The sequence below is a fragment of the Manis pentadactyla genome, chromosome 4, assembly GCF_030020395.1.
Source record: "Manis pentadactyla isolate mManPen7 chromosome 4, mManPen7.hap1, whole genome shotgun sequence".
Lineage (NCBI taxonomy): Eukaryota > Metazoa > Chordata > Mammalia > Pholidota > Manidae > Manis > Manis pentadactyla.
Genome location: NC_080022.1, coordinates 46,327,121 through 46,340,196, shown reverse-complemented (window position 1 = coordinate 46,340,196; position 13,076 = coordinate 46,327,121). Strand labels below are relative to the sequence as shown.

Here is a 13,076-nt window from a genome sequence, read left to right as displayed (position 1 = left end):
GGCTCCCGAGGGCTTCACCCTGCTGTCTCACCAGTGGGTTTCAGCACCAGGCAAGTTCACTCTGGATTCAGTGAAACTGAAAAATGACAGTGGAATGTGCTTGGAATGAAAAGGTTTATACTCAGCTTTATTCCCACAGTGGCATGTCAAGCGCTAGAATCCCGTACACCTCAGGGCAAGTCTGCATGCAGCAAGCAGGTCTTTGTCCCCAGGCCTCTCCACCCCTGCAGCTGGCTCAGTCTCTCCTCAGCGCTGCCACCACTCCAGCCTCTGCTCTCCTGCAACCCTGCAGCCCAGAGCACTGGGCAGAGCTCTTTTATGTAGAGTCAGTAATAACGTATTGCCCGTACGTGTGCAGTGGGCAGGCGGACCAGGGTCAGGTGAGAATCCTGGCCACAGGAACTTTCATTTTCTCTACACTGGCCATCTCTCATTTCTGCAGTGTGGTTTTTGAAGCTTAACCTTTCTCTCTGCCCATTTTCTTCACCCTAAAGGCATATAGTTCAGAAGAGATTCATTGAGTGCTAAACTCCTTAGATCTTCCTCTATCTCAAAGAGGAAAAAAAGAAAAAAGCCTCTCCTTACTGCTTTTCATTCTGTCATTAATTTACTTTCCAAAAGACATCTTGTCAAGCTGGAGATTATGTCTTTAAACCATGTTTTTACATCCACTACCTATAAAGCATTAGATTATAGATCTCCCGGAAGGACCCGAGGGAGAATACATTTGACGAGCTTTAAGCCTTGTGCCTGGTGAGAGCCAGGCATTCTTCAAGAGGGAAAGGCACTGATCTGGTGAAGGGTCGCTGCCTCTGAAGCTGCCACAGCCACTGTATTTTAACTCCTAAAACTGCTGGGGAGGCAGTGTCCTCACAGGAGCAGGACAGACAGTGGTCTTGGTTCTCTGGCTCAGATGGCAGGAGGACGGCATTGCTCGGCTGGTGCTCTGGTCTCACTGGAGATCAGGCAATTGATGAATCCCAACGTTCTTGTCTCCTGCCTAGATCACTATGCTTCCATCCTAAGGAAGTGCCTCCATTTCTTCCCTCTCCCTGCAGCCCACAGGCCATTCTGCAACTCGTCGACAAACAGAGCAAAGGTTGGGAGTATGCGATTGATGGACCGCACCAAACCCTGGCTGGCCTGCCAGCTCTGTGACCCACGAGGCTCGGCCTCACTGAGACTCAGTTGCCTTAGCTGTCAAATGGGACTCATAAGCAAATCTTAGGAGATCCTTGGTAAGATTGCATAAAAGAGCACAGATAAACTTCACTGTGGCTACCCTTCTGTTTGACCATACATCCTATTACCCTCAAACATGCAATGACTCCTTGACTCTCAAGGGTTTGCAACCTGAGCTCTTCTGGCATCACCTGGGGAGCTTTTAAAACTGATGATGCCTGGCGCCCACCTCCAGAGGTTCACATTTAATTGATCTGGGGTGCAACCTCTGGACATCAGGGTTTGGGACACTCCCCAGGTGACTAATGTGCAGCCAAGGTAAGAGAACTACAGCTCTTAGATCAAGCTTGAATGTCCTCTGCAAATTGCCTCTTGGCCCAGCCAATCCGGCCTCCCATCACTTTCGAGCATGTAACTGCTACCCACTCCCCAGGAAATAATGAATGGAAATTAATTACTAGTGTAAATTAAGCTGAAAAATAAAAGGTAAATTAATGACAGGATAAGGAGCAATAAGGGAGTCTTCTTTTACATAGACTAAGATCTAAAGAGTCCAAAATAAACTTCTAAACTATAAGCTTTCATAATAATAATAATAAGGGTGATGCTAATATTTTTATGTGATAGGCATTGTGCTAAGTGTTTTATATAACTTATTTCTATTCACCGTTTTCCCTACTCCCCCTTTTCTACACACTCCCCCAGTATCTTTTCTCACCTTCAAACTTTGTTACATGAGCAATTTCTGTCTTAAAGGTCTCCTTCCTCTTTGCCTATTTCAAAAATCCCCCAAGGTTTAGGTCAAGCCCCATTCCATATGAAAAATATATGAAAAATACACAAACACACAAGGAAACATAAATCACTCTCCCGCCTGGTCTCCTCTGGCACTTATTTTGTGCCACGTATTTTGGCATTAACTCAGTAATTTCCTATGTCCTTATAACACCTTCTAATTAAACCACATATATATGTCTTATTATTACCCTAATAAGAGTGAGGATTCTGGAAAGATAAGGAACACCACTATATGTCAGTCAACAGATATTTCTTATAATTCCTGGGAATGCAGATTGTGCCTTCAAGGAGCTCACAATCTATACAAGAAACCTGCAGGGAACAGAGAACTCAATGCAACACATGTTCTCCACTTGGAGGCATGACTGGAGCACTGTAAGGATAGCAAGCAGGCTGGCATGATTGGCTGTCCCACAGAGTCAGAGAAGGGGCACTGATTGTCATTAGTTGGCCCCTCCAGATCCACTCTCTACTCTGAGGGGCTGACCAGTATGGACCACATCTTTGAACTGACTTGAGTTCAGCCCCTCACTTCACCTGCAGGTGCTGGTTAGATCCCTCCCAATTCAAGCCCAACCCTGGACTCAGGGATATAGTGCTGGACCAAACAAAGCTGAACCCTGCCTTCAAAATCACCCTCTATGGGAAGGCAGGTCATAAATAGCCCCAGAGATATGGGAGCCAATATATAATTATTAATTGTGAAAAACACAGCAAAGGAAAAGAACAGTGTGCCATGAGAAAATAATTGGGAGAAAGATGTTAGTTGTGGTAAGAACTTAAGCAAACAAGAAAGATTAGTTGAAGGAATACAAGAAAATGTTGAGTCCAAATGAAGGAAAATTGAAGGAATTCAAGTCAGTCTTTAACTTTTTCTCATTATTCCAGTGTATCTACTTATCCTACCAATTAATAATAGGTCTTTGAGTGAACAAATATTGTTATCAAAGAACTGAAATAATTCTCCCCATTTTGTTTCATTGGCCTTTGATTGTTTCAAGGGCATCTGCCTGCCTTGTACCTGCAATGTCCTAAAAGTGCCTCTGAGACATGGATTGGATTGAGATTTCTCCTCTTTTTTTGGATGAACCAAAGTGCCACAAGCAGGACCGAGTCTCTACCTAATACTCAACACCCAGTTGTTGAATGACTGTGTTTTGTGGGTCACAGAACAGTTGGCTATGGATGGCATGGGCTGATGACAGGACTGGGAGCTGGCAGGACAAAGAAAAAAGTCCATGTTGATTTGCGTTTCCTCTGAGCTGAAAGACGTCTTCATCCAGGGGTCAGTGCAGGTGGTGACATCAGCTGCCTCTGTCCCAGTCTGTGCCCAGAGACCCTCAGCAAGCCTGGGTCTGCATTTTCCGCCCTGGACAGGCAGCACCTCCATTTTGGGGTTCAGGATTATTGCATTCTCTCCTCCTTTCCTGGGTGCCTCCTCTGCAAGCTGACCAGGAGCTCCAGCAGCTCCAGCGGCCATCTGCCTTGGCTCCTGCACAGATAATTTCCCAGGGGAGGTAGAGGTTAACATTCATGAAGCAGCTCGGATGGTCCAGAGGGAGGCCCATCCCGCCTAGAGTGGTCTGCAACCTCTCCTTGGGGAAATGCCTTGGTGTAGCCAACCAAGACCTCTGTGCTCGCTGCCCCACACTTAATTGGAAACCCTAGATGGAGTTAGAAGGGGCTACTGGGAGCCCATCTCATGAAATTGGAATCCGTGTTTCCGTGGAAGATGGATAGTAGAGTAAGGGGGAGGTGCGGAATGACATGGAACCACTGGAGGGTGTGAAAAGCAGAGAGCACAGCCCAGCTGGGGATTCACAGCCAGCCGGACACCACTATGGAGAGGATTGCTAGGCTTTTGAATGAGGGTTTGCAAATCAAACTCCCTCTGACGATGGGGCTGCAATGAGTGACAGCTTCTCTGTGCAGAGCATCAGAACACAGGCACTGACCATGAATTAATTGTCTCTGAAAACCCAGTGCATACAATCCCCCTAGCCTGGGGCTGCTGACTCCTACTGGCTCTGTGCTTTTGGGCAAGTCCATATCCTCTCTCAGCCTGTTTTCACCTCTGTAAATGAAAAGGATGGATTAATCCAGTGGGGTTTTTCCATCATAATTTTTATCACTATCTTTTTCTCTTAAATGAAGTCTTACATGTTCTTTCTGAAGCTTGGGTGACTATCAAGCTTACCCTGCTCCCCTGGGGCAGCCCCTGAGGCCCTAGGTTTCCTCAGATCCCAGTGTGAATATCATGGGATTAGATTATCTTCTAGCCCCTTCCAGCTCTGTAATCATACTCCCTAGTGGGCAGCCAAGCAGGGATCCCTGTCTCTATTTCTCCCACCCCTGTCACTCTGTCCTCACAGGCAAAGGTTTGCTAGGAAGGTCTCTGGGGACCTACATCACTGGTCTGCACAGTGGCTGACTCTCTAGCCTTAGATTTCCTTGCCAATCAATCTTTGTTCTGATGAAAGTTCAGTCTGATAGCTCCAAGTCCACCTGATGTCCACACCCTGCCTGGAACAAGGTTAATGGAACACCCATGAGCTGCCTGTAATTGACTGAATGCTATCTTTTAGGGGGAATGGGCTACAGGAGGACCCAGCCCTCTGTGCCTTGCCGCCGCCACCAGATCATTGGCATCCTGCCCCCCTGTACCCTTCTCCAGTGCCCACTGTGTGTATAGATACAACTCAGCAGGGCCACACTGAGTCTAGCCTTGGCCCACTGAAGAGGTATATCCAGGTGGTCCACACTCCCTGTTCCTTCTGCCTCTATGCTGTGTGGACAGGTATCCAAGCAAGTCACTGGCTCTGAGGGCCCTGGACATGCCACAATTCTAATTACCCAGGCAGGACTCGTCTGTCCCTTGAAGCTGGGTCAGGCTGATAACCACAAACTGGGACATTGTCTTTCCCTCCAGAATGATAGTCAGTGCAACCATCTCAGACTTTCTGCCTTCATTCCCCAAATTTCCTGGCTCTTAGGATATAAATCAGTAGAATGTAACAGGAGCTTGGTTCCTAGCATTTTACTGCCAGGATCCAAAACGTAGTTCTGACACTCCCCAGCTAGATGACTTAGAGCTTCCTTCTGGCCCAGCTTCCTCCTCTGTAAACTAGGGCTGATACTAGTATTTATCTCATAAAATTCCTGGGGATATAAATTAATTCCTGTGTGTGAAGTGTTGCAATAGCACCTGGCACAGAATAAGGGTTGGGTATTCTTTCTGTTCATTGACCTTTGGTCCTTCTGGGAAAGCTGCCTGGCCAGTGGGGTGAGTGGGGACAAGACCCAGTCCACTCTGCTTGAAAAGTCGAGAAATCCCTGGGACCTGGAGCTGGGAGACCTTAGCCCGGAGGGGTTTTCTTTGTTTCTCCCAGTTTACTCACCTCTCAGGCAGTACCTTTTTCTAATTCAAATGAGGAAATTGTACCAGGTTCGACTCTGGTCATTGCTTGGTTTTCATTCTCTGTGCCCTCCTTCGTAAGGACTCTGATATGCACTCACCACCTTGGCTCAGCCTGTCAGAGGTCCTCCTACAGGATACCAGGCAGCTTGCTGGGACCCACTTTGCACTTCCTTCAGCCAGTAAAGGGGTGATTTAGCAAAGCCCCATGCCAGGACAGACCCTCACTAAAGGAGCTCCCCCTTCCTCGTATTACAAGAGAGCTTGCCACATGTATCAGCTCGCTGAATCCTCAAAACGACCTGTGACGAAGGTGCTGACATTATCCCTCTTGTACAGGGGATCTCAGATGAAAATTGGCAGCATTGGGACCCAAAAGCCTATGTGACACCAGAGCTATGTTATCCTGCCTCCCATTAGAACCACTTTCTCAAGTGGGGAAATTATAACCCACCATCATCTCATTTTAAAACTGGCCTCCCTCATCTACCCTCTGTGCATCTCCCATCTGTACTTCACTTGCTTGTTTTATGGACCCAACAGGAGTACCTTAGGTCTGCCCACCCAGACTTTTTTCCCTCACATTTTCTTCATTGCAGTTGCCAATTGGACTTTATGTATATGTTGATTTGGTAACTCCTATTTTTTTTTCATCATTCCACATATCATATAAGCCGTTTGGTATGCACAGAACATTGGAAGCTTAGGGACTTGGGCATACCTAGAAATTCTCGGAGCTCAAAGAAATTTAAATGTGAAAGGTGAGCCCCAGAAAAAAGAACTGATTAACCAGTGCCCCACAGTAGGGTAGTGAAATAGTGGCGAGTTACATCCAGGTCTCCAGACTTCTTCATCTTTGGGGGATATAAATTTCTAACCCTTGTCTGAGCATGTTCTTCCCTGGTCCCAGCTGGTTCCTGCTTTAGCTCTATACTTTTAAACCTTCTTTGCTCCCACCTTGCTTTTAGTTATAACTCCTTGCACTGTAATGACAGCTCTTAACCCTTGGGTTGGGTTGAATTGCGTCCTTCCAAAAGATATGCACAAGTCCAAACCCCCAGTACCTGGGAATGTGTGCTTACTTGAAATAGGGTCTTTATAGATGAAATTGAGCCAAAATGAGGTCATGTTGGATTCGGATGGATCCTAATCCAATGACTAATGTTCTTAAGTGAAGAGAAAGCAGAGACATAGAGTGGAGAATAGCATGTGACACCACGTGAAGACAAGCAGATATTGGAATGACACATCTGTAAACTGAGGAGTGCCAGGGGTCACTGACAGCCCCCAGAAGGCAGGAGAGAGGCATAGAACAAATCCTCCCTCAAAACCTCTAGGAGAAACCAACCTGGGCAATGCACCTGGACTTTGGACTTCTAACTTCCCAAAGTGTGAGACAACAAATTTCTTTAAGCCACCCAGCTTGTAGTAATTTGCTTTGGCAGCCCTAGGAAATGAATATATCCCTCCAGCAATGAATGCTATTGTCAGTTCTCATCTGAGAGAGGGTCTTGATGGTAGGGAGAAAGCATAAGAAACATTTAATATGGGGAGTCAGCCATAAAGCTTAGAGTGTGGGTTCCCAGAGTAGTGGGAAAGAGGACATGTAAAGGAGAGGCTGGGAACCCCAAAGCCCTTCCTATGTTGGCCCCTCTGAGCTGAACCAGGCTTGGGCCTGAGTGAGGATGCACAAGCCTTACCCTCTTGCTCCATTTGCTCACAGGCCAGGCCCTGGCGACCCAGGGGACACAGACACCTGCAGCTGGTGCCCTCAAGGATGGGCTCCCCATTGTTGAAGCAGGGTCCGCAGCGGCAGGCGTGGAATTCCATCAAGTACTGATCCAAGGCCCGGTGCAGGTTCTGGCGTTTGGCCTCCATGGGCCCCAGGTTCGTGTGCCGCAACATCTCATGGATGGGCTGTATCTGTGGATAGAAGTAGAACCAAGGACCCCTGTCTGGACTCTGTCCATCTTTCCAAAGCCCAAGAGCTGGCCACCAAACTTCTGGAAGTCCTGCTATTTGCCAGGCACTGAGCCAGACACTCAACTTTCTCCACTATAGTTGAATCCTTGCAAGCACTTGTGAAGCTGTGAAGCATGCTCTAAACTCTCCAGGCCACACATGAAGGAGTGGATGCTCAAGAATGTTTGGGTGACTAGCTCAGGATCACACAATTCAGTGCAAGAGCCACTGCGAACATGGACCTACTTAACTTTGAACAACCTGTGGTCCCGCAATCCCAGAAGAAGAAGAGAGCTCAGAAGCCATTCATGCCAACTCATCTGCCCCCTCTGGCACTTTTAGGAAGCTGGAAGACTATAAAGTTTTTGCATGTTGTGTGTTCATGTGTGTATTTTTTTCTTTTGATTGTCAACCTTCAGTGCAAGAACTAATAAATTCCTTGATAGGTAGTCGTAAATACTTGCCCTAATGGTATAGGTATGATGAGCTTGTGTGTGTGTGTGTGTGTAGGGGGTTCATTTATAGGTAGACAACCTGTTCCAGGAATGACTGTCATCCAGGATCCTCCACCTTGACACTATGGCTTTTCCATCTGGGTAACTCTTTGTTGACAGCGGGGCTGTCCTGTGCCTTGTAGGAGGTTTAGCTGCATCTCTGTTCCCTATGCTCTAGATGCCACTAGCATTTTCTGAAAACCAAAACTGTCTCCTGATGTTGCTAAATTGCCCCCTGGTTGGGAAGTAGTAGATGCAGTAGAGAACATTGAATCTGGATCCAGAAGAATCGAGTATCAAACCCCAGCTCTACTTTTTCCAGGTACACATGGAACATCCCTTCCTCATCTGTAAAATGAGAACAGTCATCCTACCCTCCTAGTTTACCGTGAAGATTAAAGTTGATAGATGGGAAAGTCCTATCACATAGTAAAAGCTAAATAAATGCTGCTCACTCCTAGCTATGGGCCTACAACTCCTTCTCTAAACCTGAGCCTCATTATCTACAGAATGGGAATAATAACCTACTTCCTAGAATTTTTATGAGGAGCTGAAGAAGTAATGAGTGAGAGATACCATTGCAAAAGGGAAGAAGAGTATAAAATAAAACACCATTTTTATTAGTTAGATGTAGCAAAAAAAAAAAGCCAGTATTTTCCAAATTGCCTGTATATATGGTTATCTTCAGCATCCTTATAGTGCTATATATTCTAATGCACAATCATAAAACGGAATCTCTTTTCCACATCTCTCATTTTATAGGAGAGTGTCCTGAGGCCCTGAATGGGGAGGGATTTGCCAAGGTCACAGAGAAATTCAGGGGTTAGATGAGCCACACTGGAGTGATCACGCTTCTCTAGAATCAGAAGTCAATGGAGGGCACTCACGTAGCCTTGAATGGGTTCCTGGCAATGTTTACAGAAAGATCTGTAGCAAACAGACTCTCACCTGTGGTCAGGGGCTGCACTTGAGCTTACCAGGCTACTTGTATCAAGACTGGCTGGGCCTCCAGCCAAGGGGAGAAGATCACTTACTGGAAGTTCAGGGAATTTGGCTACATTGTTAGGAAGTCATTTCAGAACAGGCTGCCTCATGGCCCTGGTTAAAATGACTCTCAGTTCCAGGGAAGGCTGGGACTATTGAGTAACTTCCCTTTGCCCCACCAGTGGGGCTTAGCACCCAGCCTCCCATCCCTCACGTCCCTCCCCGAGCACCCTCAGGAAGAGGAAAGCGGACACTCCTTGGGAAGGGCTGGCAGGGACTTAAAGGAGGGAAGAAGGGCAGAGGAAAAGAATCTTAGAATGTTAGATCTTGAAAAATACTGGCCGTGGTCTTGTTCCATTTTACCATGAGAAAACAGGTGTGATACAGCAACTTCACTTCCATGACTGTTTCTTCAACTGACATTTTCTAATTATGTACTTCTCTCTCCCTCGTGATGTAACATTTTATTAGCCCCATGTTATAGAGCAGGAAACTGGGGCTCAAAAAATGAACTAATTTGTCTAAGGTCACACATAAAAAAGGTGGCTGAGCCATGAGATCAACTTTGTCTTTCTCACCCCTAATCTAGGATATATCTTTCCTAAAAAACAGTATTTAGTCTTCTGCAAATCATGACTGTCAGCCTTCTCTTTGGAAGTTTTGCTTAAGGCAACAGGAAGTTCACCTCTTGCCTGTGAAAGTCTATGTATTACTCCTAATATCAATTTTACAGCTTTTACCCAAATCACTAATAGCTTGATGATAGCAATTTTCAGACCCTCTGTGAATTACAGGTGCATAAAAATGGTCCCTTACTCATTAGAGAAGAAATGAAGTCAGGGTTAATCCATCTGACCTCTTTCTTCATAGAGAGCAGGGTGCTGTAATAGACTTTAGGTTTAACTCTTGGTATATCTTTTAAGAAGCAGAATGTATCCATATCTGGAATTTTAAATACATGTAGAAAATAAGAGAGGAGCAGCAGAAAATGGATGGGAAAACAATATTTAAAAACCCCAAATACAACTCTTTTTTTAATGGACTATCTTGCAAATTAATAGAAGTAGTTTGGCAACTGGTAGAGTAATCCACTTTGCAATTTGAATACAATTTTACTCCCTTTGTGAGATTGGGGATTTTAAGGCACTTTGGCAACGTTGACCTCTGAGGCCCAATGGCCCCTGTGGGGCTGTCCTGTGCATGAGGGATTAGAAGCATCTCTGGCCTCTCCTTGCTCAATACCTGTAGCACCTCATGTTTGTGACAATCAGAAATGTCCTCAGACAATTTGATAATATGGGTAACTGTTGAACGACTGTATTGTGTATTTGAAACCAACATAAAATTGTGTATCAGTGATATTTTAATTAAAAAAAAATGTCCTCAGACACACCAAGTTTCCCCTGGGAAGCAAAACTTCCCCTGAGAGGTTGAGAACCATGGCTTTAAGGAAGGTGCTGGGCTAGAGGGAAGTGAGAACTGAGCATGAAGTCCCAAGGTCTGAGATTAAGAGACTGCCACATAGGGGCTCTGTGACCTTAACCACCTGATTACTTTAGAGCCTCAGTTTCCTCATCTTTTCAGTGGAAGAATCATGTCTGTGCCAGAGATTTGCTGTGATAAGGAAAAGAGATCATTTAGAGCAAAGGTTTCCAACTACAGCTCAGGACCACACTTGACCCACAGCTTATTTCTGTATGGCCTTTGAGCTAAGAATGGTTTTGACATTTTAGAAAGTTGTAATAAATAAGAACTTGTACAATAGAGACTGTATGTGCCCCACAAAGCCTAAAATATTTACTGACTGCTCCTTTACAGAAAAAGTTTGCCAATCTCCAATTTAACAGATGTGATTTTAAAAGTTTTTTATGTATAAATACACTTTTTTTTAATGTGGCCTAATCCTGAGGAAGTTCTGGGACTATTAGTGTAAAACTAGGCACTGACCAGATAGATATTAAGCATCTGATTCCAGCTCTCCTGAGACCTGGGTCTGAAGTCATCCACTCCCTATAGTCGGGCATGGGGGAGACCACCAGTTCAGTGTGCCACTACATTTAATCTTGTCCTTTGATGGTCTCATAATAAGAAATATGAAATGATCTGGTCTGCTTCACTTTCATTCCTCATGGATGTAGAATTTCTTCAACTGCGAAAAGACTTACCTCAAAATCAATAACAATAGGATTATACTTTAATGACCTTCCCCAGGAACGGTATGTAATGGCACTCCTGCTTTGTGTCAAGCCACCAGCCCAGCCAGAATTGCCACCTTGCACCCGAGAAATGATGTCTTCCACAGCCATGGTCCTCCCGTTGCCATCTACTATCAAGAGGATAACTGCATTAGTTTATTTCCCAAAAAGGTCAAATGACTGGTTGGGAAGCTCCACTAATGAGATCTGGTAAAAGTTTGTGTGCTCTCTCATCAGATCTGCCTCCCATACTTCTACCTTGCTTGGTTAACTGGCAGGACAAGGCAGAAGGACCAAGGCCTGGAAAGGGGCTCACCCTCTGCATTAGAGCAGACATGGGGAGGACAGCCTGACCAACATGGAAGGGGGAGAGGATGGGAAATGGATGGTTCATTCTTTCATTTACTCATTCACGTGTCAAATGTTTCCTCAGTGCCTATGATATACCACATAGTTTGAATTAAATATTATAGGTACTCTGACAGATGTCTCCACAGGGCTAAGTAGGCGCTCAGAGAAAGACATAATCAGACCTACAGTAGGGATTGGGGGGTGGTCAAGAATAAAGGTGAGTTGTCTAGAAAAGTAAATGAATCTTTGCAGGTAAATGGAGAGAGAAGGGAAGGACATCAGAGAGAAGCAATTTGACATAAGGTCCTGGGGCATGAGTAGCCTATAGCGATGGGAGTAACTTAACCTGTTTCATATCTACTTCATCCACTACATTATAAACTGTTGCATCATCCCTGCATCTTCTGTGTTTCCCACCTGAAAAACAAATGCTCAATACATGTTTGATGAATGAATATATGAATACTTATATTGACTTGTTCAGGAAATGCCACAAAATAGTCTTATAAAATCTTTCTCTAATAATTATTCTTTGAGCTTGGACTTGGTAACCATATCCTTCTCTCTTTGGACTATAACCTGAGGGGTCTTCATCTCAGCAGTGGACTTCCCAGGTTCTGTCTACACATTCCTTTCATCCCAGTTCTTACTTAGATCTTTATCTAGTGCTTGAAATCTGGGTGGGTGCAGCATACAAAGTCAAGTACTTCTAAGATGATTTTAGCCTGTGGTGAATTTAAAACAGAGCCCACTACAAGCTCTTTAGTCTGGGTACTTAGCAGCTCTGCAGTGTGACCATTGCCTGCAATAGAATCAACTGAGGGGGGAGAAAGTCTCCATGTTCTGATTTTGTGTCCAAGGAAAAGTCTGGCCTCTCTTTGGGAGACTCATTACTAATACTTACTGGGTTCACCACTTCCAAATTTTTCACATCGTTGTCCTGATAAACCTCCTTTAATTTGCGTGGTATCCGAATAGTCATAGCTAATGCCCACAGAGCCTCCAAAGCATGTCTTGATATCTTCGCTGGTAACACCTGCAGTGGTGAGACAGCAAAAAACAAATGTGACGTTACAAGCCAGTTAACATGCACAACCAGCTCACAGCAGTTAACGCCAGCCTCAGCGCTGGAGTCTAAGAGCTCTGGGTTGAAATCCCTGTTCTTTAACACAGTTTCAGTGTTCTCTTCTGTATGGTTCCAACTCAAATAATTCTTGAAGTGAGAAAAAATATGTACTTCAGCTACTAGTTGCTCAAAATTGCTAGTTCTCTTTCCTTTACACCATCTCTACTAAGCCTCCTTGAGGCAGCAAAAATTCTCGCTCATCCATCTCCATACACCTCACGCTTCACACAGTACCTGGCCTGTAACTGGCACCGTTTTCACTCTGCAATTCTGTGTATGCTGCCCCTTCCTGTCTCCCATTGCGCCACCCTGCCAAGCCTTCTCAAGTTCCGATTCCAGTGTCACTTACTCCATGAAGTATATTTGGATCAGAATGCTTCCCTCTCTCTTCAGAGCTGCCAGTGTGCTTTGTTTGGGCCTGGTGATCATATTTGTCACGGTTTTTTTTTTGCCCAGGTCCTCCTGGCACCCCAGAGAGGCCAGAATGCTGATAGAAGATGGACAGACCTCCATGGAGAGTCAGTCTGCCTTCTGACCCCACGAGAACTGAGTCCCATATTCTCTGTCTC

At 45.3% G+C, this 13,076-nt stretch overlaps 1 protein-coding gene across 2 annotated transcripts in view; it reads right to left on the bottom strand.

Moving 5' to 3' along the window:
* Nucleotides 1-2,938: 2,938 nt before the first annotated feature.
* C8A (complement C8 alpha chain) overlaps nt 2,939-13,076 on the bottom strand; it is a 61,242-nt gene continuing 51,104 nt past the window's right edge. The window contains exons 8-11 of one of the 2 annotated variants that reach the window (XM_036911221.2): nt 12,286-12,417; nt 11,001-11,161; nt 7,096-7,318; nt 2,939-3,472 (exon numbers count right to left, since the gene is read on the bottom strand). In XM_036911221.2, the coding sequence (XP_036767116.2) occupies nt 3,321-3,472; nt 7,096-7,318; nt 11,001-11,161; nt 12,286-12,417 (668 nt within the window). In that variant the 3' untranslated portion in view covers nt 2,939-3,320. The remainder of the gene's footprint in view (nt 3,473-7,095; nt 7,319-11,000; nt 11,162-12,285; nt 12,418-13,076) is intronic. The other variant, XM_036911222.2, reaches the window with a different exon arrangement.